At 40.8% G+C, this 24,948-nt stretch overlaps 1 protein-coding gene across 1 annotated transcript in view; it reads right to left on the bottom strand.

Annotated features, from left to right (window-relative positions):
* SYTL3 (synaptotagmin like 3) overlaps positions 1–15,808 on the bottom strand; it is a 59,165-nt gene extending 43,357 nt beyond the window's left edge. The window contains exons 1-4 of the mRNA XM_074946998.1: positions 15,774–15,808; positions 10,383–10,986; positions 8,655–8,870; positions 973–1,037 (exon numbers count right to left, since the gene is read on the bottom strand). Of these exons, the coding sequence (XP_074803099.1) occupies positions 973–1,037; positions 8,655–8,870; positions 10,383–10,492 (391 nt within the window). The 5' untranslated portion in view covers positions 10,493–10,986; positions 15,774–15,808. The remainder of the gene's footprint in view (positions 1–972; positions 1,038–8,654; positions 8,871–10,382; positions 10,987–15,773) is intronic.
* Between the last annotated feature and the right edge of the window lie 9,140 nt (positions 15,809–24,948).

The raw sequence follows: 24,948 nt of genomic DNA, 5'->3' as shown, positions 1-24,948 counted from the left end.
AGAGATCCCTGAGGGGGTATTTTAAGGACCAGTGTCTATTGGCTTCACCTGCGTATTATCCCTTCTTACATCTGAAGTCATAAAATGGGGATACTCTGGTCCAGGTTGTGTCATTTAGACACAGGTCCCAGGTAGGGAAAGTGGGAAGCTACACCACCCCCAGGGGAGCTCAAGAAGGGACTATGTCTCATAAAACACAATCCTTTCCCCAGAATGCAGGGGTAGAGCGCACACTGTAGCAGCCCTTGGGGTGATGCAGCATGTTCCTCATTCACTTGACCTGCTTTGGGTTCCAGTGCTGTGGATGAGGATGGATCTGCCACCACCACACACCCGTTGGCTACTTTGTGTCCCCAGTGGCATAGGAGGGCCCTACACAAGGGGGATGGCATAACTGGGCTCCAAACGGGTTTTGGTTTAGGTTCCCATAGATTAGTATGTGCTGAACACTGTCTCATGGTAGGTTTGTAAATTTCCCCTTTTTATTGTCTATTCTATCCTGTCCTCTTTGTAAGCTTTGAACCTACACCACTGAAATCAATAGGAACTTTGCCATTAACTTAAAAGGCTGCAAGACATCTCTTTGCAGTCCACATACCCTAGTGCATCTATATTTATTTCACAGACCATTGTATTTCTTATTCGTCTTAAGGTGCACACTTATTTGGTGCTCACAATTTCAGTCACATTGTTCAAATTGATATGGTTATCATATTTCATTTTACCCAGCCAAAGTACTTTGCCCTTTAAAGGCCTTCTTCTGGTTTATGCTTGAGGCAAACAGGCAGGCATTCTGCTGTCTTACACCCACTGTAGAGACACATACCACAAGATCTAGTCTTTATTTCAGACCTATCTCCTACTAAATGGGCTAAAAATGAAACAAAGCAGTGTGTTAAGATTTTGTATTGTATATTAGTTAGATGAGGACTATACATCGCAAAGCAGTTTGTTGCCTGCTCCAGTAGTTACCGTCAGCTGGGAATTTCTTGGCACGTTCCTCAAAGAACCATTCCCCAGTCTTCACTTTAATGTCTCTGAAAAACAAACAAACAGATATTTGAACCTTTTTCACAGTTTCCAAGATGAATTTTCAGGACCATATACGTGTGCACTTAAGACAAAAATCTAATTAACAGTCAAAGACTACAAAGTGATCCTTCTTAATTGTACAGTATAACTAATGGGAGATCACTACAATCTGACCCTGAGTTTGAGGGAAAAGGATTAGCTTTGTGCTCCCTGTAAGAACTCTTCTGCCCTGAAAAATATTATCTAGTGTTTAGAGTAACACATTGGAAGTCAAGAGTCCTTGATTCTATTCCTAGCTCTGCACCTGACTTGCTCTGTGACCTCAGATAAGGCCCTTAGGGCTAGCTTGCTTTTTACTGCCATAGCCTAGCTTGAGGGAATGTAAAGGTACTGTAGTGTGCGCTCCTAGGTGTAAGACAGAATGGCTATATAAGAGCAGCACACACACAGTGCCATAACCCTAGAAGGTGCAACACACTCCCTCCTCATTGATGTGGACAGTGTGGTGGTGCCATGGCCTAACCCTAACCTTACCCTGCTCCTCTTTCAAGAAGCTAGTGCCACTGGTAGCAACTGTCATGCACATTACTTGCATGCATCAGGATCATGAGATCAAATGGGTGATATTTAATGAGTATGAAATGCACATAAGGACAGATCCTTGAGAAAAATTCAAAAGCCTGTAACTAAACAAAACCAAAAAACTATATATAATTCTGACTGAAATTCACAAAGGCCAGGAAATGCAGCGGTTGAGTTGCCATGCTGGTTCTCAATTCATTCCCTTTTAAAATATGGTACAATGTTTAGGACGCTGTGTGCTTTTGTTGCAGCTTGGTTTTAGGTTCCATTTTTAGGCACCTAAATAAGTGTCTTTGTATTCAGAGGAGCTGAACACCTGCAACTTTAACTTACTCCATTGGAAATGGAGTATGTTCAGCTCCTCTTAAATTAAGGCCATTTATTTAGGTGTCTAACCATAGATTATGGTGCTTAATTTAAGACAATGGAATCTGAAAATTTGGCAGTAGAGGTTCTGGTATAACTGTTCTGGACACTGCTTTAAATCCATATAATGTGCTATGATTAGGCTTGAAAGGATTAGATTTGTATCGGTAAATGCAGGTAAACATCTATTTCACCATACACACACAAACTGAAGAAGAAATATTTCCATCAATAATAATAAAAATGTATAGACAGACAAAGTAAGAAAAGTACTGCTTGAGAATTTATTAAAGTTTGACTTAAGGATATTTACTTTGTATATTTTGACATGTGATGTAGACAATTTGTGTTTTGATGGTTATAAAGCTTCAATTTTTTGAATCTCAACGTCCATTATCATAAAATAATTATTGTCTGACCCCCTTGTGTGAATTCCCCCCATAATTTCCCACAGCTGTGAAAATGTAAATCTATAAATGAAGAAAAAGATGCTTAAAACCCATAATTTTGTGCAACTGTGAAAATTTAATCAGATAAAATAAAAAAAATGCTGTGGATCGGATACAAAGTGCCATCAAATGCATAAAGCAATCAAAGAAAAACAGACAAAAATAAATATATTTTCTCCAATCTCATTCTATTATTTGTAACTTTAGCAGGTGAAAATATTCAGACAGAAGTATTATTTTTAAGTTTTCTTAGATTCATACATTTTAAGGCCAGAAGGCCTTATGATCATCTAGTCCACGGGTGGGGAACCTTTTTTTTTTACCAGGGACCACTGACCCATGGAAAAAAATCAGTCATGGGCCACACACAGCCCAGCGGGTGGGGGTGGGGGGGTTCGGGGCCTAGGGACAGAAACGAGGGGTTCAGTGTGCAGGAGGGGGCTCTGGGCTGGGGCAGGGGGCTGAGGTGTGGGAGGGAGTGAGGGCTCTGGTGTGGGGCTGGGGATGAGGGGTTTGGGGTGCAGAAGGGGGCTCCAGGCTGGGGCCAAGGGGTTTGGAGTGCAGGAGCATGCTCAGGGTTGGGGCAGGAGGTAGGGAGGAAGTATGAGGTGCGGGGTCTGGGAAGGAGTTAGGGTGCGGGAGGGGGTTCCGACTTGGGGCAGGGGACTCAGGGTGCAGGCTCCGGCCGGGCGACACTTACCTCAGGCAGCTCCTGGTCAGTGGCACAGCGTGGCTAAGGCAGGCTCCCTGCCTGCTGGGGCTCCGTGCTGCTCCCAGAAGCAGCCGCCATGTCCAGTCCCTAGGCAGAGGGGTGAGGGGGCTCTGCATGGTGCATGCTGCCCAGGCCCACAAGTGCTGCCCCCGCAGCTCCCACTGGCCGCGATTCCAAGCCAATGGGAACTGCGGAGCCGGCGCTGGGGATGGGGGCAACACGTAGAGCTTCCCTGATCGCACCTGCTCCTAGATGCCACAGGGACATGCTGGGAGCAGCACAGAGCCAACCAGACTTCTGGCAACCTGGCGAGTCGGTGCTTGCGGCTCAAGCCCCGTGAGGGGGCGGAAGAGAGGGCACCAAGGCTCGGGGCTTCCGGCCTGCAGCACAGAGACTTGCCGTGGGCCAGATGAAATGAAGCAGCTGGCCGGATCTGGCCACAGGTTCCCCACCCCTGATTTAGTCTGACCTACACACCACAGGCCAGTGATCTTCACCCAGTAATTCCTGCCTCAAGCCTATATCATGTGGTTGGACTGGAGCATATTTGTTAGAAAGACATCCAATCTTGACTTAAAGATTTCAAGTGATGGTGAATCCATCACAACACTAGGTAACTTGATCCAATGGTTAATTACACTCACTGTTCTAAATGTGCACCTTATTTCTAGCTTATATTTATCTAGCTTCAGCTTCCAACCACTGGGCGTTGTTATGCCTTTGTCACATTTAAGAGCCCTATGCTACCAGAACTACTCCCCATGTGGCTATACATAAACCATGGATTAGGTAAATAGAGTTAACTTCTTAAGTCTTCCACTGTAAGGCAAGTTTTCCAGACCTCATATCATTCTTGTAGTTCTTTTCTGAACTCTTTCCAATTGTTCAACACCCTTTTGGAGTGTGGAGACCAGACCTGGACAGACTATTCTAGTAGCAGTCTCACCAGTGCTGTACATAAGAACAGCCATACTGGTTCAGACTAAAGGTCCAACTAGCCCATTATCCAACAGTGGCCAATGCCAGGTGCTCCAGAGGGAATGAACACAACAGGTAATCATCAAGTGATCCATTCCCTGTCGCCCACTCCCAGTTTCTGCCAAACGTATGTATACATAAATTACATCAACTTCCTGTTTGATTTTCCCCTGCTTATACATCCAAGAATTGCATTAGCCAGTTTAGCCACAGTAACACACAGGGAGCTCATATTCAGTTAGTTATTCATCATGACCCCTGAGGTCCTTTTCAGTGTCACTGCTTCCAAAACAGAGTCCCCGATCCTGCAACTGACCTATATACGTTGTCTGTTGTTCAAATGACCTCATCTCACCAAGTGATCTAGACTGCTCTGTATAATTGACCTATCCTTATCATTATTTAGCATTTTACTTATTTTCATGTCACCTGCACACTTTGCCAGCAAAAATTTAATATTTTCTCCTAGATCATTGATAAACATACAAAATAGCATTACACCAAGAACAGATCTCCGTGGGAGCCCACTAGAAACACCTGCTTTGGATGATGATTCCCCATTTACAATTATTTTTTGAAATTTATCAATTAGCCAGTTTTTAATCCATTTAATATGTGATATATTGATTTTGTATAGTGCTAATTTTTTAATCAGAATGTTATGCGGAACTAAATCAAACACCTGACAGATGTCTAAATCCATACTATGTCAATACAGTTACCTTTATCATCCATACCTGTAATCTCATCAAAATAAAAAAAAATATCAAATTTCTTGAACAAGATATATTTTCCATAAAATCATGCTTTTATGGGGGGAATGGACAGGGGTAAGGGGGATGCTACCCTGAAAAGTTTGGGGACCACTGATTTAGAAAGACAAACAATATTATAAATAACTTTATCCTTGTTCACCGCTTCCATCTTACCACAGGATGTACATATTTAAATGTTACTTTACATCTAGCATTCATTCAATCCAGATTTATTTAGTTTGAATACATTACATGACTAACAATATGATCAGCCCCAAAATCCCTGATCTGAACATCCCCAAACTTTCTGAGGTTAAGATGCCAATTGGAACATTGCAGCTTGGCCTTCTTTCTACTCACGATATAGCAAACCAAATGCCGACCTCAGTTAAACATTTATTTTCTTTGGACAGGTGGGATGTGAGCACTTAAGAGTTGAATTTGGCCGACAGTGTTCATCTAGTAAATGGGGACATATATGTAGTCCTGTGATAAATCATATCCAAGGCTATAATGGGACTGCTTTAGAGATATTTGCCCTCAGCCATGCACAGAGAAAGGGCATATGAGAAGTTAAAAGATATTTCTACTCACATTTATAAACTTATCAGAGCAAGACCATGAACAGAGGATGATGGCTGATTTCTGTTCACTTATGCGTGACTCATAGTAATACCTACAATCATCTAGATACAGCACACGGGAAATACATTTCCATTTTGTTTTTGAAATGTCAAAAACGGTGTTTTATGGTAGCCTTTTTGTCATTGCTTATGCTCAGTTTGGTCTATGAAGTTTGTCTCCACAGATAATCTAATATCTAAAACTAGTATCTAAAGAGCAGGGTAGGGGAGGAAGAACGTCAGTGATGTTGCTGATACCAATGTTTTGTGGGGGAAAAAACATTTTAACAGCAACTGAGAGCTAGATAATAGTAACAGGATTAAAAAAAATCAAGATGAAGATAATGAAGTTATACTGCCTATCAAATGTACACCAGTATGTTTTGTAATTGATCATTTATAAGCAGTCACTCTACTTGTCATCACAAAGACACACGGAGCCTCTGCTGGCCTAGATTCTGCAAGAAGTCATTTAGACGCTGATTTTCGGAAGTCAACGTGCTTTTCTTGACTTCAACAGAAGGTATGAGTGCTCAGTACTGTATCTCTGAAAATCAGACTCTAAATTTCTACATCTTTCCTCTTCCCATAAAATATAGGGCACTGAGTGGAACTACTCCATTACAGAGAGTCCACACATAGCCCTATCCATCTCTTAAGCTTTATAGTCCTGAACCAAAGCCCATTAAAGTCAATGGAAAAACTCCCAATGATTCCAATGGGCTTTGGATCAGGCCCTAAGTGATAAGCTCAAATGAGGCTTAAGTGCAGATAGGGCCTTGTGCTGGCCTTCTCCTCAAAGGTAAATTTCACTCACTGAGGATGCATAATTTTTCAACGTCTGCAATAGACAGAAAAATAGATTTCCTTGGGCGTGTTTATGTGTGTGTGTCTTGCTGCATGCATGACTAAATATCAGGATAAGTAATGATATGAGATACGATATGATGTGATCTTAATTGGCTGAAATTACACTTTTATTATAAACCTCTATTTTTAGTTGCTTTGGGATAAAAAGAGTTTTTCCATGTTACACTTAGCCTCTGAACAATAGTCTTAAAAAACAAATGAGAAAAAATGTGGTCCATTTGTCTTTAACTTATGGTTTCCTACACACAAAAATAATTATGAATCCATCCCCTTTTCGCTAAAAAGAAAAGCACTTTGGAGGTGGAGATAATGGTTCTGGAGCTCATATAAGTCAAAAGCTGCTTTTCCCTCCTTCCCCCCCCAAAAAACAACCCCATAATTATTTAGCCCCAAATGTCGAGCAAACTACTGTGCCTGTTTTTTGATAAATGCATTTCAAATACATTGTTTAAAAATCACAATTTACATGAAAAGACATTCATTGTGCATTCTTAAAGTCTGCATTGTCACCCAAGATACACAAACTGACTTTAAAAAGAACAGGAGTACTTGTGGCACCTTAGAGACTAACAAATTTATTAGAGCATAAGTTTTCGTGGACTACAGCCCACTTCATCGGATGCATAGAATGGAACATATAGTAAGAAGATATAATTAATTATGATGAGCTATTATCAGCAGGAGAAAAAAAACTTTTGTAGTGATAATCAAGATGGCCCATTTAGACAGTTGACAAGAAGGTGTGAGGATACTTAACATGGGGAAATAGATTCAATATGTGTAATGACCCAGCCACTCCCAGTCTCTATTCAAACCCAAGTTAATGGTATCTAGTTTGCATATTAATTAATATGCCATTAACTTGGGTTAATAGCTCATCTTAATTAATTAGTCTCTTACTCCACCTTTTCATGTTCTATGTATATATATATATACAGAAGATATATATATATATATATATATATCTTCTTACTATATGTTCCATTCTATGCATCCGATGAAGTGGGCTGTAGCCCACGAAAGCTTATGCTCAAATAAATTTGTTAGTCTCTAAGGTGCCACAAGTACTCCTGTTCTTTTTGCGGATACAGACTAACACGGCTGCTACTCTGAAAACTGACTTTAAACTGGCAACCATTCACAGATCGTCAATCCTGTTCAAAAAGCTAGTACAAGACCTATGCACCACTTGAGTTCTTATTTAAACCTAAATTTGAGGTGTAAAGAGGGATTTACGTGGTGCATACCCTTATACTGACCTTCTTCACAGTGATGAATTTCATTTAAAATACTTGCCCTATGCACAGGGATGAATTTCACCTTCAGAACTGCTCGTCTGATTTCAAAACTCTGTTTTTGCCTATAAAGTACCACAATGTTTCTCATCAAAGGCAGAAATGTATCAGAATATCCCTGATTTGGACTATTCAGCTTAGACAGGATGTTCTGAATAAGAGTATATTCAGTGGAGGTATTTAATATAGTAGTACAGAGAAGGTAAATCAAAAACTCTTGTTTACACTTTCTGGTAATACAAGAACAAAGCAATATGCAATGAAATTAAAAGGTAACAAATTTAAATTAGATAAGCATAGGGCTGTCTCTGACTATATGTGCTTGTCGTCAGAATGTTATTAATATTTGTTATACATTTTTAACCTACATGTACTATAGCTTCATATTATTTATTATATTAATTATTAAGTATTATTATTGTTGTTATTATTATTATTAAACACAATGGGGATACCTCTACTCTTGTGATAAGGGCCTTGGGAAAAATAATGACAAGGAAGTAGTCAAGAACTCAGTCAAACATCTCATCCAAAAGATAGCACCTCCTGTGGCACAAGATCCCCAGCACCCTGCAGGAATGCACTGGTTCAGTACTGACTCATAGGGAAGATAGCCATCTGTGGGAATCACAGTATCAGTTACTGCAGCTATCTGGGTTTTCTTCAGATAATTTCTATGGAAGAACTGACTATACCAAATCCTGCCCTACCTTATGAGATCTAACACTATCACAGCCCCAGGAAATACTGACGCATGTTTGAGTCTCTGTGACCTGTCCATTTTGCTAAACACAAGGGGTGAAATTCTGGCTCCACTGAAGTCAATGACAAAATTCCCACTGACTTCAATGGGGTGAGGTTTTCACCCCAGGCTTTCAACTCTTGTCAATGCTACCTTAATTATAACAATTTAGGCATTTTATTTGCTTCTCTAACTATTACAACACCACAAACAACAGAGATGGCTCAGCAAAACTAGTCAAATTTCTTACCCATGAGCATAACAGATGGTGCATTTCCACAAATAGGGATTCAGGCAGACACGGCACTCAGAGCACACTCGATGACTGCATCCATTGCACACTGCACCTCTATTCATCACCAGTCCCAAGGATTTCTGACAGCGAGCGCAGGATCTTTCTTGGTATTCATGGCTTACACTTTTTGCCCCCTTCCAACGAAGTTGCTGCAGCTGAATTTTCAATTTCCTGTCCACACCAAGCAAATAAAAATATGTACAATCACAAACTGATAATGTTTGTGTCCAATAGTGATAATAATTATGGGTCAAATCTTCAGATTGTGGCCTCTATTTTTACGTTGCCTGAAACCACTTGCATACAGTATTTTTTTGCATTATCAGTTGCACATGAAACCCCACTTGTGCACATAAACGGAGTTCTAATCTAGTACAAATGGTGCTCTGCACATGCAAATTATGCACACGTAACCGGGAGCCAAAAAGTATGTATGCAAGTGATCATGTGTTCAAAGCTGTGCACATGCAAAAGAAGTGGGGTTTGGTTCCCTTTGCAAATTTGACTCATGAATGAGAATTGCAAAAACATCTTCATTAAATACATGAATCAGCTAAGGTGAATTTAACTGAATTATGTGTAGACTTAAAATTACAAAAACAAAAAACAAAACCATTTTAAAACAAAAAAATTGAAAATTGTTGCTTTTACTTACCTGACATAACCATAGTTCAGTGTTTCTCTGACAAGGATCAGTAACATTAAGAATCCTGTTCCCTGCACTATTTGGTTACATCATAACCCTTCTGCAGGAGAATATTCTGACTATACAAAGTTGAACTGAGTAAATACCAAAGAAGTTACTGTATTTGCTCAAATTTAAAAATGAATTTGTTTCAGCTTTGCTTACAACCTATTAGCATTTGCTTTCCACAGACATTTAAGTTTTAATCATACAAATACTTGCAGAAAGCAAACTGTAGGGCCTACATTCAAATGTGAAAACACAGAGAATTTTAAACTTGCATGCGTAAATATTAGCAACCCAAATGGTATGTTTATATGGGGTGGGTTATTGCTTGAGAAAGTAGGTTGCAAGGTTCCAAAAAAACAACAACACCTTGTCAGAGCCCTAGTGTCAGAGCCCAGGAAACAAAATAAGCTAGACAAAGATTTAACCTCACCCTTTACAAATCAAATATCCGTGTGAAGGTACTGAGAGAGAATTAAATTTAAACTCTTCATTCAGCCAATAAAACCCTCTGGTAATGACAGAAAATTGCACACTAGTACATGCAATGCACTTGGCATAAAATTTATATGGGATGGGACACTGCTTCACTCAGCATGGGGAACAGGTTCCCAAAACCCCTTGTGAGAATCCTGCAACAGATGAAATGACGTAAATCAGTCAAAGACCTGATCTCATTCTTTGTAACTGTGACAATCCACGTACACCTGTGAATGTGATGAGAGAGAATTAACTATAAACTCTCCACTGAGGGAGTAACCCTTGTGGTAGCCTGATTTTTTCTAGGAATGCTAGAGGCTAAATTCATTGAGTAGTTTATTCAATGCATAGTATTTGTTCAGCTCTAATGGATAGTGAGCCATGACACACTGGATACCTCTTAGTTTTCCCAACTGGAAAAAAGATACTAGTTAACAGCAGACAGGGGATGAAATAAGATTAGAGAAGAAAGCAAAGAGAAATGGTGGCATAGTACAAAAAAGGCAAAATACCTTATCCTTTCCTCATCCACTTTTCTCACCATCTGGTCACGGTACAGGACCTGTAAAACTGTCTCTCGTTCCAATTCCTTAAGGAAGTTCAGATTCAGTTCACAGGTCATTTTCCCCCACACTTCACTTCCTTTAGAGACTCCTGCACTACACAGTTCTACTATATCCAAGCTGACAGATATGACTGTTGTCTGGAGTATAATATGGCACTCAGGAGATCTATGAGTTCTTTTATGTGCCTGTGCTCTTATTTCATTGGTGATACATTTCTACTGTGTCATACTCTTGAAGAAAAGAAAAAAGAGTGTTCATCTCCATGCAAATCATAATTTCCAGAGTGTCTCTGCCCCCTGATGAATACGGTCATTTAGCAGGGTCACAACAGTCTGCTGCCTTTCATATGAAAGTTCTTTTTTTGCTGAAAGTGGCTCCAAAACTGACAATAGCCCAAAGTAAGATTTTATTTGTAATCACCAGGCTGAGGGAGCCTTCACACAGAAAAAGGGCATGAAGGAGAGGAAAACAGCTTGTCTTACTTGCCCTCTTGCTTTAGAAATTTCATGGTAGGAAGTAACTAGAATAAAAATAGTATCTTGTTCAGGACCTAGAGAAAAACAAAGATAAAGTGTTATTTTTCCTCATTTCTTCTTCTTCAACATCTCTCTGCTAGCATCCGGGCATTACTCTGTGAAAAACAAACTCTACTGTATACAAACTATACCTTTCACACACTGATTCAGACATGCTGGAGTAACCTGGAGATACTGAATAAGACAGACCATTCTTCAGTCAGCATTACCATCATACCCACATGTTTCATTAATGCTTAGCCTTCTGTGTTAATAGCTTGGAAAAGACTAATTTTGGTGTTGTGCTGATAATGCAAAAAAATCAATCAATCAATAAAAGTAGCTGCCAAGAAAATTCAGAGGCTGCCCTGGGGGCCTCATGATTTGAAGATATATTGGTTATGATATGTGCTCCTTAGCTGATTAGCAGCTGTACATCTCATCTTATGGAAGTGACAAAGCATTAAAAACTTGTAATAAAAGGAGAAAGAGCAACACCCCTTAGAGTTGTTTCTATCAATTATTTATATGTTTTAATAGCTAATGGACCTGTCATCTGAATCATAACTAGCTTCTTTCTGTAGAGGCTAGATAAAAGGTTTTGCGCACAGCAGAGCTGCTATCTTTGTTAAACATACACAAACACAAAAAGTCAAGAGGATACTGTTTTATTTCTTGCACTGTGCACAAATAGCTCCTCATCCCAAACTGATGAGTTACTTATGTGCAAACATACAAGAAGCAGGAAAATACAGAAAGAGAAATAGATGAATGTGACACAGAGACCCTTTTTTCTCATCTCAGACCTGACAAACTCACTACACCAAAGATGTCTTTTACATGTCTTATTCATTAAAAAGTAGTATGTAAGGTATCTAGAGAAAGCTCCTAATTTGTCAAGAGTCATAATCTCATTGCAATATGTATGTACAAGTAATATTTATGGAATAATGTATTTATATGGAAAATAGGCTTTATGGACTTTGAGTAAAAATTAGTCACCAGGGGTAATGTGTCTCCATGATGACCTATTCAAGCAAGAGGGAGCTGTCACCCCTCCTTAGTCAGCCATCGAGGTAATGCAAGGTTCTATTGTCTACCCTTGCCACACCCCAGAACAATCAACAGAAAACTATCGAAGACAATTGCAAATTATTGGAACCACTTGGAGGTGAAAAGGAACATTATAGGAGGCCGGAAATGACTCCAACAAAAGACTGCTTCACTTTAAGAGAAGCAATGTCTATACTATAACCTAAGTCAGCAAAATTTATGTTGCTTGGGGGGGGGGGGAGAGGGAGGGAGTGGTGGAATCCACCCCCCGCCCCCGAGCGACATAAGTTACACAGACATAAGCACTCACGTGCACAATGCTATGTCGGGGGGAGAGCTTCTGCCACCGACATAGCTTCGGCTCCTCTCGGAGGTGGTTTTTTTATGCTGACAGGAGAGCTCTCTCCTGTTGACATGAAGCGTCGTCACCAGATGCGCCACTGCAGTGCTGTACGTCTAGAGATAACCAGAGTGTAGGGGAAAGCACTCTGTATCCATTCACTGAGGAAAACCCCTGGCAGAGAAGGGTGCTTTCATGAGCATTTGAATGCTGGCTCTTCCGAAACTAGCCAGCTCTGAAACTGACTAAACTTGGGGGTGGGGGGGGGGTGAAATCTACTTTATTAGCTAAGAAAAGTAACTATTAATAAGTGAAGACCCAGGTTCACATTTTATGATTTTGTTTCATATTGTAACCACTTTTTCTACCACTCTCACATTTCTACTTAAATCCCTATTCCTACTTTAATAAATCTTCTTTGGTTTTATAAGCGCCCTCAAGTGCTCTGTGGTTTACAGGAGCAGTGGTTTAAGGTACAATTGGTAAATTAGGGTATACTGCATCTTTGGGTACAGAGGATTGGAAATTGCTGAGAGTAATCAGTGTCAGGGGCTGGATATTGCAGGGGAACACTTCAAAGGGACTTGGGTTCACCTATTGCTAACCTGCTAAACTAGGGCTGGCATAGCCCAGAGGAGAATGCTTGAGTGGCTGAAGGGCTGGCACGGTCACACCCAGCAACCACAAGCAAGACTTCCTCTTGCTGGAGGCGGGGGGCAACAAGATGATTCACAGTTCTGGGTACCTCAAGAACCGTGACAACAAAGTTTAAATAAAAACACGCAAGAACTGCTTTGTATCTATGGGACAAATTCTGTGGTACTTACTTGTACAAAAAGAGAAGGAGTACTTGTGGCACCTTAGAGACTAACCAATTTATTTGAGCATGAGCTTTCGTGAGCTACAGCTCACTTCATCGGATGCATACTGTGGAAACTGCAGTTTCCACAGTATGCATCCGATGAAGTGAGCTGTAGCTCACGAAAGCTCATGCTCAAATAAATTGGTTAGTCTCTAAGGTGCCACAAGTACTCCTTTTCTTTTTGCGAATACAGACTAACACGGCTGTTACTCTGAAACCTGTTACTTGTACAAAACTCTCACTGAAATCAAAAGGCATTTGCTTGATGAAACTGCAGAAACTGGCTCTATACGTATAGCTTTCAAAAAACTGAACAAAAGAAAAAGTGTGTTATTTTTTAATAATAATGCATATTACTGTAGCATCTGCAGAAGGGAAACAGTTATTGAATCATATTCAGAATATTTGCATATCTTACAAAATCATACTGTTTCTATTAGGTTATAAAGTCTATATTTGGGTTGGTCTGACCCATTCAGGAGAGTTTAAAAGCAGATCAGTTTTGACCCACCTCTATTATTAAAAGGCAATAAAATAAAAATCAGTTTTGAGATAAAGTCTTGAGTGTTTAATGTAAGTATTATAACAGTCTTGGGGTTCATTAAACAACAAACCAAATGAATGAGAAAGGAACAAAACTTTAATAAAACAAACTGGAGAGCATCTCTGGTGATCTACACACAGCCATGTGGTGTTCCCAACCACTGCCTCAAGGGCACATCTCCAAATTCCTATGTTCATAATACTGTCCCTTATGAGGGAGCGTCTCTAAATTATAATCTTCTACAAACATATCTCTATATCTTCCCTGTTAAAGAAAAACAAATTAACTCATATACAACAGCTAACAACTATCTAAAAACACATGCATTAAATTCTAAACCCATCTACTACATTTCCATAAACCCAGTTTGTCAACTACCTAGAGAGGACAGATTACTAGCACATCGCTCTCCAGTGAGTCTTTACCAATCACTTTTCTCAAGTACCCTTACCCCAGGCAGGTTAGCAAGTCTCTATGAGTCTTCCAGAAGTTTCATCTCACACTCTGATCTTCTGAGGATCAGCCTTTCATTAGAGTCTGAGTTGTTCACTTGTTCCTTGACAGTTGCTCCTTTGTGCATCAATGACAAAGGATCAGTCACATGGGAAATGCCAGAGTCCACATCAGCTGTCAATGTTGTGGAACCTTCTGGGATAAATCATACATCCCTTCAATTATGTCAAAATGTGTCCACCTGGTCTGTCTCGACTACATAAAACCTTGGATGCAGCTGTTCTTTAATGGCACCCTTTTGGCCCCAAGTATCAGAGGTGTGATTCCTCAGGCACATTCTATCACCTGGGTTAAGAGATGGGAGATCACAGGCCCTTTTGTCAAAATAATATTTCCGCTTCCACTTCTGATTTCCTTTCATCTTCTGTACGGTTGCACTGTTATGAGATTTCAGCAGGTCATCAGTAATTGGTAAATTAGATCTGATCTTTCTTGCCATTAACAATTGAGCTAGAGAAAAGCCATTCTCCAGGGGTGTACTTTGGTAATCAATAGTGCTTTATACAAATCACCCCCACTGTCAAAAGTCTTTTTCATAAGTTTCTTTACTGTCTCTATAAACATTTCCTAAAGTCCATTTGATTGGGATTTTCATCACAAAACATCAAATCCAAATTATCTCCAATCTCTGGCAAATTGCCTAAAATCTGCACTGAAAAATTGCGGCCCATTATTACTAAAGACTTCATCTGGAATTCCATGTTTGGAGAAGATTCTCTTCAAGCCGGCTATCACTGATTTATTATTAGTAGTGTGCAGTGTGCAAATTTCTGGATACAGAGAATAATAATCTGTGACTATTAAATAATCCTTTGATTGTCAGGGAAATATATCAGTACCAACCTTCTAATAAAGCCTTTGTGGAACTGGATGCATTTGACTTTTCTGCATTTGAGATCTGCTGCATTTTGCAAAATGGTTATTTCCCCCACATTTATGACAATATCCTAAAGGCAATACACTGTTTCGGGCCTGTGACAGGTTCAGTCTCAGAGACCCCCTTGGGACTGTCACCTGATGTGCTGAAATTACCTCTGAGCCCATTTTCCCTGAGGGCTTGGAACTCCAGAACCCTGCCTTGTTGAGCCAGACATGCTAGTCTACTGCAACAGAGACCCAGGTCTGAACCACGCCCCCAAAGCTGCAGGCTTTAACTGAAAACCACTCAGCAGGTTACCTATCTCTAGCATCCAGACACCCAATTCCCAATGAGATTCAAACCCCAATAAATCTGTTTTACTCTGTATAAAGCTTATAGGATAAACTCATGAATTATCCGCCCTCTATAACACTGATAGAGAGATATGCACAGCTGTTTGCTCCCCCAGGTATTAATCACTTACTCTGGGTTTGTTAATAAACAAAAGTGATTTTATTAAGTATAAAAAATAGGATTCAAGTGGTTTCAAGTAATAACAGACAGAACAAAGTAAGTTCCCAAGCAAAATAAAACAAAATATGCAAGTCTAAGCCTAATAGATTTAAGAAACTGAATACAGGTAAATCTCACCCTCAGAGATGTTCCAATAAGCTTCTTTCACAGACTAGACTCCTTCTTAGTCTGGGTCCAATCCTTTCCCCAGTACAGTTCTTGTTAGTTCCAGCTCAGGTGGTAACTAGGGGTTTTCTCATGACTGGCAGCCCCCTTTGTTCTGTTCCACACCCTTTTATAGCTTTGGCACCAGGTGGGAATCCTTTGTCTCTCTCTGGGTTCCCACCCTTCCTTCTAACCTGGTGGAAAAGCACCAGGTTTAAGATCGATTCCAGTATCATGTGACATTATTCACTGGCTGGAATCCATGTATACAGGAAGGCTTACAAGTAAACAGAGCCATTTACAACCAATTGTCCTAGTTAATGGGAGCCATCAAGATTCCAAGCCATCATTAATGGTCCACACTTTGCACAGTTACAATAGAGTAATACTTCATATTTGTAGCTTCAGATACAAGAATGATACATTCATACAAATAGGATGAACACACTCAGTAGATTATAAGCTTTGCAACGATACCTTACAAGAGACCTTTTGCATAAAGCATATTCCAGTTACATTATATTTATACTCATAAGCACATTTCCATAAACATATGGAGTGCAACATCACAGGGCCATACTGTGATCCACAGCTTCCTTATGAGCATCTGTAACCAGTCTTCCCCGTAGCAATGGTTTTCACAGCGAGTAGTTCCACTCTGATTTGACCTATTCTGGCTCTGTTATTTTGTACTTAGTACATGGATAACCCTTTCTGATGAATTCTGCTCTTTGGTTTGTTGTTTCACAGTTTCTGCTGCCCTGCATATTTGGAGAGCTTTTTCTAACGTTAAGTCTCCTTCAGGTAGCAGTCTCTCTCTTAACACACAGTCTTTAATGCTAAAAATGAGTCTATTTCTGACCAGAGACTCTGTTGGCTCACCAAAGTCACAGGTTTTACTGAGTTTCCTTAATTTTGTGACATATTGCTCTACAGTGTCATCAGTTTTTTCATGCATGTAAAAAATGTCTCTCTCTTAAATGTTTCATTCCTTTTTGGCATGCAATTTTCTCAAGTTTAGTCAGTATCTTGCTCAACTTCATGCTTTCACCTTCTTCAAACATAAAGTTGTTATAAATATCCAATGCTTCCTCCCCAACAACATACAAAAAGATTGATGATTTCACTTTATCATTTTTTTCTCTGCCCTGATGGCTGCTAAATACAATTCAAATCTCTGTCTGATATTTTTTTCAGTTCTCTGCAACATTGCCTGACAACTGCAGACTGGATGGAGGTTGCAACATGTCCATTTTTGGCTTTTCCCCCCTTTCTTAAGCTAGTCAAGTTCTATTGTGATCACCAAATACAAGCAAAAGCCTCTGTGCCCGGTGCTCAACGTGTTTCTCTCGTGCCTCCCTTTGTCTCTGCTTTCAGTTGCAAACTCAGGAGTAAACTTCAAAATCACTGCACTTCCCTTGTCTTTCAACTCTTCTGACACCATGTAACTATCTTTGGGTTCATTAAACAGCAAACCAAATGAATGAGAAAGGAATAAAACTTTAACAAAACAAACTAGACAGCATAATTGGTGAACTGCAGCACACAGCCCTGGCATGCGATATTCCTGACCCTCACCTCCAGGGCACATCTCCAAATTCCTATGTTCATAATACTATCCCTTACGAGGGAGTGTCTCTAAATTATCATGTTCTACAAACATATCTCTACAGGTATTAAATACACGGGGCCAGATCTTTCACTAGTATAGACGGGTATAGCTTTATTGAAATTAATGAAATTACACTGATTTACACGAGCTGAAGATCTGACTCATTATCTGTATGTTTTGTTTCAAGTATCAGAGAGTCCACATTGCCAATTTATTTGCGCATATTTACAGCTATTTTATTGTTTTATATGTGTGTTTTACATCCAAACTGTCAAGGATGGGCAGCAGCCATCATAGGCTGGGGGAGGCTGTGCCTCCCCAAACAGCAAGGCGTGGCCCCACTCATGCTCTGCCCCCAGCCCCTCCCTCCTGCTTCCCGCTCCACTGCCACGGCTGGAGTCCAGTCTCCCTCTGGGGAGGGACTTGGGCCGCATCGCCATCCCGGTGCTCCGGGGCTGCGGGGGGAGCTAGCCTGGGACAGGGGCCGGTGGCTGTGGTGGGGGCTCTGGTGGAGGGGGTGCGGAAGAGGCGGGGCCTTGGCTGGAAGGGGTGGGGCTGGGGACTAACCTCCCCCCAGCCGGCAGTTCATGCACCACCCATGCTGTCAGGCTAGCTCATTAGCTCCACCTAATTTTGCAAAAGAAGGCAGGAGGAGATGCTGCTTTTTATATCCAGACAGTAGCTTTGTATATGCTCCTCCTTTTGCGTTCTTTTGATAAAATCCTTTGATGACAAAAAACTGACAGATTTTCACATAGAAAACTGTTAAAGAAAAAAAGATATAACATGAATTTCCGGTGGAAACAGAGGAGGCAAAGATATGAATAATCGTATTTTATTTCCTCACCAATTACATTTTCACAGGAAGCTACTAAAACACATTGAAAGCCACAGCAATTATGAATTCTCACAACATAGGCCATTTTCAAAGACATGTACAACCACTGCTCAAGTTGATCTTTCACTACAGTCATTTCTTTAAGGCTCTGCTCTTTTGGAGTCTGATCCTGCCAGGTACTGAGTCCCTCTTAAGTGGTGCTGAGAGGCCTCAACTCCCATTGAAGTCAGGAGGCATGCAGCACCACACAGCATCAGGCCCCCAGAGAATCTGTGAGCAGTGCCTTCTATTTCTCTAGGATTGATTTGAAAAGCTAATATTGTTACAATGTCCTCAATAAATCTGAAGGCAAAAATTCTGAGGCATGTCATTTGGAGACTAGCAAATTCCACAGAAGTGATTAGCAGTGGGACCAAGCAAAACCCATCTCAAAGGGTTAATATTAATACACGGCTAATAAGAGCAACACCTACAGTTAGCAAATAAATAAATGAATAGTTATGTTATTTCCCATCCCCTCCATATTCTTAAAAACAAAATGGTTTTCCCCCGGGTCTACAAAATGCCACACACAGAATGAAAGATTTCGGGCCCATTTTGTGAAACAGCTTTTTGACAGCAGCTATTTCTGAACAGTACATAACAAGCTGATAATGGGAAGTATAGAGAATCCTTTTTAGAGATTCACAGAATAGTTTATTTGTACACAAATAGTGATATTTTCAAGGATTTGTATTTGTACAAATATAAAATAATAATCGGCCAAATTCTGGCTAAATTCTTTTAAGTACATGGGAGTTTAGCCTGAATAAAGACTGAGGCCCAGATCCTCAGGGGTATTTAGGCTCCTAATTTTTCCACTGATTTCCATGCAAGTTGGGAGCTAGATACCTTTGTGGATCTGGGCCTCAGCAAACACTTGAATAAAGACATTCGGAGATGGCCCAAAATGAGTACTTAGAATACCACCATTCAGCAACAATGGATTTGCTGCTGCTACTCAAATTCTGTGCACAGTAAAAATAAAAAAAAAAAAATGGAGCAATTGTACATTCAGTTCTAAATTATAACATCTGGCAACATTTAAAACATACAGAACCAAACTATGGCTAGGTCTGATTGGGGGTCAAACGGAGAAGAAAGGGCCCAGAATCATTTCCCTCCCCATGCCCCTATGCAGGTGTCAGCCACAGTCCCAGTTCTTGCATTCTGAGAGGTTCTGGAGAGTCTAGCGCAGTGATAGCACCAGATTTCCCAAAAGGGATCAGGGCTAGGGATGCATGGCCAAGCTGAATTAGCACGGAGGGAGTGCCTGTTGCACCTAGCCCAGTGAGCCAAAATGCCTCTGGTGACTCCCACTGCTATGCAACCCCACCCCACAAATAGAGACTTAAAAGCCACAACACAGCCAATAGCTTTACACAGCTTGGATGGAGGTTGGCTTGAATCATAAAAATGTAGGACTTCAAGAATTTATATAGTCCATCCCCCTGTGCTGAGACAGTACTATGAACACCTTGACCATCCCTGACAGATGTTTGTCTAATCTGTGCTTAAAAACCTCCTGTGATGAAGATTCCACAACCTCTCTTGGTAGCCTCTTCCAGTGTATATGTAGAGTTGAAAAGCTTTTCTTAATATCTAACCTAATTCACCCTTGCTGCTGACTAAGCCCATTACTTCTTGTCCTACCTTCAATGGACATGCAAAACAATTGATCACCTCTTTAGAACAGCTCTTAACATATTTGAAGACTGTTATCAGGTCCCCCTCAGTCTTCTTTTTTCTAAGACTAAATATACACGGTTTTAAAATTTTTATAAAATCTGTATTGTGTTATACTTATGACTATTTTTCCCTACTCGTGAAAAGACAGAGTCAGGCAATCTTTGTTGCTCTGGCAATTTTCTTGTTTTTTGTTGTTCAATTATGTGTAAGCAAGGTCTGAATGAGCTCTCCCCTGACATCTGGTGATCAGCAGGGGAATAGGACTTCAGAAGCCAATCTTGTTTGCATGGATACACCCACTCGGTCTAACTGTGCAGCATGACCCCAGAGAGAGATGAGCCCCTCCAGACACCACAGTGGACAGAGCCCGGGAGCTCTGAGCCCACCCCCCAGAGGGTCAGGTGTGGCACAGGAAGTATAAAGGCCCGACCGCAGAGCTCACTGAGAGAGCAGCCGCTGGGGAAACCAGACGCCTCTAGCCTACCTCCCAGTTGAGAAGCCCCAGCGACCTGCGGCAAATCCAAGGGCTGGCTGAGCCTGCCCCAGGCCAGCTACCCAGAGGAGTGGCCGAGCCTGCCCTGCACCAGGGATCCTGAGGAACTCACGGTGTTGGTCCCCCCTGAGGACACCACCCTGACCCATGTACCTCAAGAGGGGGAGTCCAGAAGTAGCCCGGGGGCAGCTGACCCTAGTCTAGCTGTAGCACTGCCAGAACCCATATCAGTGTGTTGCGGCCAGGATCCCCACTGACGCAGTGGTGGGTCTTCTGCTGCTGCTGAAATCACTGAGCACTGAAAGCTGTGTTAAGTGGTGGGACCTCAAGACATCTCAGAGGGTGTGGTGGAGCAGTGAGCAAGTGGCTGTGGGAACAAGAAAGCTGTCTTCTCCCCCCAAAGGTGAAAGGTGAACTCATGCAAAATCACCTCTGAATGCTGGGTCTCCACTGACCAAGGACAACAACTGCGAGTGGAGTGTGACGGAGGGAGGGGGAGATTAAAGGAACTTTTGTTGATGGACTTAAGAACCTGAGACAGAAGACACTGCCCAATGTACTCTGGGATGGGTGTTTTGCTCATGGTCTTATGCTTATGAATCCTGCTTGTGCCATTTTCCCAAGATAATGCTGTGTTACTTTCCCCCTTTATATTAAAAGTTTCTTATCTATACACAGACTCTGTGCTTCTCAGAGGGGAAGTATTGCCTCGTAGAGGTGCCCAAGAGGTGGTGTGTACTTTTCCTAGGTTATTGGGTGGAGACTTGAGCAAGTTTTGTGTTGTATTGTTAAAAAGGTACCCCCAGATCAGCAGTTCTCAAACTTTGTTGCACCGTGACCCCCTTCTGACAACAAAAATTAATACATGACCCCAGGAGGGGAGACCGAAGCCTGAGCCTGCCCAAGTCCTGCCACCCTGGGCGTGAGGGCCCAAAGCTGAAGCCCCAGGCCTCAGCAAGTCTAACACCAGCCCTGGCGACCCCATTAAAATGAGGTTGTGACCAACTTTGGGGTCCCGAACCACAGTTTGAGAACCGCTGCCCTAGATATTGCACCCAGCCTTGTAACTTCCGACTCCACCTGGAAGAAGGGTTACATACCTAATTTTCTATAAATGTTCTAAGCTAGTTTAGAATCACAGTTAGGGAGTTTAGAGGGCAAACAAAGTGCCCCTATGGGGGCAAAGCTTCATGCCTCACAATCACCAGATTTTGTAATTATTTTGCAGATGTGGTCAAATTGGATGGAACAGGTGATTACTTTTGTAACAGTAGAGAAGAGCTTTTGAATCACTGAAGTTACCTGCATCAGACCTATTCTTAGGAGAAATCAAGAAATGATATTTTTAATAACGACTGTTCCTCAGGAGTCACAGGAAAAAAAAAATCTTACAAAATCTTCAGATACCTTCCTTCATTACATGCCTGCTGGGAAAATCCATCTAGCTAGCTTAGACTTTTATAGTGCCCCCATCATTATAATGCTTGAGCACCTTCTGTGTAGAATCAATAGCAAGGTTCCTAATAAACTTCATGGTTCCTCTCCCTTTTTAGGGTATAAACACTTTGATTAAGATAGGGTTATGGTTTTGTTTGTTTGATTTGTTAATTTTGAGGCCAGGGGGACTTTCCAGGGGCATTCCTAAACTTGTGTGAGGAAATGATACAGGGCCAATGTACACAGCTCTATGCCTTTCTCCTTTGCAGCATCCAGTGCTGGGTTCAGACTGCGGAATCTTTGGAGCACTCTGAGCTCTGGCAATTTTGAGCTGGAGAGCAGCACATTGGTAGCAGTAGGGAAGCTGTCACAAGTTAGAGCAGCCCAGAATCCAGGAGGTCCAAATGTCTATAATATGATAGAGCTAGGTCTCATCCGCTTTCACAGAATGCTTTTTGGAACGCATATGCCCTATGAACTTGGCTATGCGGTCCATAGCCATCACTCTAACAACTAAACCACATTCTGATCACGAAGTCAGGAACAGAGCCAGAAATACTGATTCCCAATATTCCACTGCTCTACCACATATAGTTGCCATTTTGTCACAGACAAAGGGTGTATCATGTTCCTGTCTATGGACTGGTCCACCTAAAAGATAACAACTTAGTTCTGCTACATTACTCCATTAGCCCAAGAGGACTGCAATGTGGATCTGGAAGTTCTGCGTACAACCTTTGCCGATGACCAGCCAGTCAGGAAAATATAATATATGCTCACATAATTACAGGTTATAGCATAATGTATACATACAAGTGGGCAGGATTAAGTTTGCATGAGTAACTTTACTTCTGCCATTTCTTAATCTTTCAGTATCTGACTTTGCAACTTTACCCTTCTCTTAAGGTTGCTTGTTTGCATCTAACATATATAAAGACTCTCTCTTAAATTAGTACTTGTTTGGGGGCTGGATGCTGCCAGGCACTGCTAATAAACCAGAGATCTTTTTGCTAATAGGTCACCAGTCTGAACTCAGACAAGCTCAGTAGGGAGTAAAAATTGGGGTCTTTCTAAATTAAAATCCTCAGATGAAAGGCAAAGTATTTTATTATCATCTTTATTATTATTTATAATAAACAACACCTAAATATTGTGGTGATATATGGGATAATAGTATATGATTGTATATGAACATTTTTGTTTAATTTTAAATTACTCAGATATTTTCATTGTGAGATCTATGAATAACATTTCCAATTCCTATAGCCACATTTATTTTTTGGTTTTGGTTGTGACACTGAATCAAATACATACAAAATAATCTGTTTCAGAGTAACAGCCGTGTTAGTCTGTATTCGTAAAAAGAAAAAAGAAAAGGAGTACTTGTGGCACCTTAGAGACTAACCAGTTTATTTGAGCATGAGCTTTCGTGAGCTACAGCTCACTTCATCGGATGCATAGCATATTGTGGAAATAATCTGTGAAAATCAGGTCCTGATTTGAGATAATTTGACTATTAGATCCATTAATTCAAAAGAGAGACGTGGCATATCTATAATAGAAACTCAGAGTAATGCTATTTCCTGGAAAAAAACATGCAAATCACAAATGCTAATGGACTTTATGGCAGTTGCCTCTCATACAAATACCAATCAAATTAATTAATTAGAACTCACTTGACAAGCAGAATTATGAAAAAAAATTTGCACTATCGGACTGCAACATTTTAATTTTCATGTAGATATAGAATGTTTTCCCATAACAATGTCTTTTGTGTTGTAAAAAGAAATATTTTGCTTGCACTTGTCTCTTGTAGTATTAATATCATCCTACCCAAGTTTATCCAGTAAAAGAGATTACTTCACAACAAATCACTTCCAGTTCAAGTTCCAGCTCCAAGTCTTTCCACAAATCCTTTAAAAACTAAGCAACATTGTTTAAGCAAAAAATCTATTTCTCCTTGCTGTGTTAGATAAAACAGATTGAAAATATGCCTTACCTTTTCAGATGCCACAGAAGAAAGAGATGTGGAAGTGAACTGTTGGAGATTGAGGAGTTCACTTCTTCTTTACTGAAAAAAATTGATTTTCTCCCCACTCTTTTCCTTCCTGCAAGGGCCAAAATTGGAGTAAAACATCTGTAGAGGGTGATCCTGTGGCAGAGAACAAGGACCTGGCTCAGGGGATGGTAGCTACTGTTGCCACAGGCTCCAAAACACTGATGTTCCTGGGAGCAAAGCAGAGACTAGTGATCAAACGGAAGTTATTAGCGTCTTTAAAATTTTAAAAAGAGGTTTCACCGTGTGAAAATGCAATGCTGTATTAATCAAAATGTGCTTACGGCCCCCAAGCCACCCACAGGAAGCGTAGTGGCTATGCTTTCTTAGACTTCCGAATGATTTTGCTTTCTGAAGAATAGATTTGCAAAAACTGCAAACCTCAACCTCCCCAGAGAGACTGAAAAACACTGGTAAAGTGAGCAGGCCCTTTACTGGAAACAAGATAGCCTGGTTTCCTTTCCAGTCAGCTGCAGATCACAAAGCATGACAGATAGATAGACAATATGAACTTTCCTGAATGAACACCTATGAAAAGTAGAAATGAACCTAACTCACCAAGAATGAGTCTGGAATCAGATGCAAATCCAAAATTCATGGATGTCTGGATTGGGGATTCCAGTCCAACCAGTTACAGAGATAGGAGGAGTATCTGCATCCAAACTTCTTCAGATTCTGGGAGGGGGTATTGAGCCTCTTTTTCCAGGTCAAGCTCATCTCTAGTTTAAAGGAGCAGTTATTTCTGGGTCAAACACAACATATAAAATAGGACAACAGGGTTCTTTTTATTTCTTAGATCTCTTTAAAAATGGCATATATCAGTACAAAGTCTATAAAGCGTTGCCATCCACGTGGCAAAATGAAGCAGCTCGTGTGACTCTTTAATTGCATAGCTCTACTAACCCAATAGGTTCAAACAGCTTGTGCTTTACTTTAAGCATGTCAGTAGTCTCACTTAGGTAACAAGAACTGCTCTTGTGCATA

Source organism: Natator depressus, chromosome 3 (assembly GCF_965152275.1).
Source record: "Natator depressus isolate rNatDep1 chromosome 3, rNatDep2.hap1, whole genome shotgun sequence".
Classification (NCBI taxonomy): domain Eukaryota; kingdom Metazoa; phylum Chordata; order Testudines; family Cheloniidae; genus Natator; species Natator depressus.
Note: the sequence above shows the minus strand (reverse complement) of the source record. Positions and strands in the feature narration are given on the sequence as shown.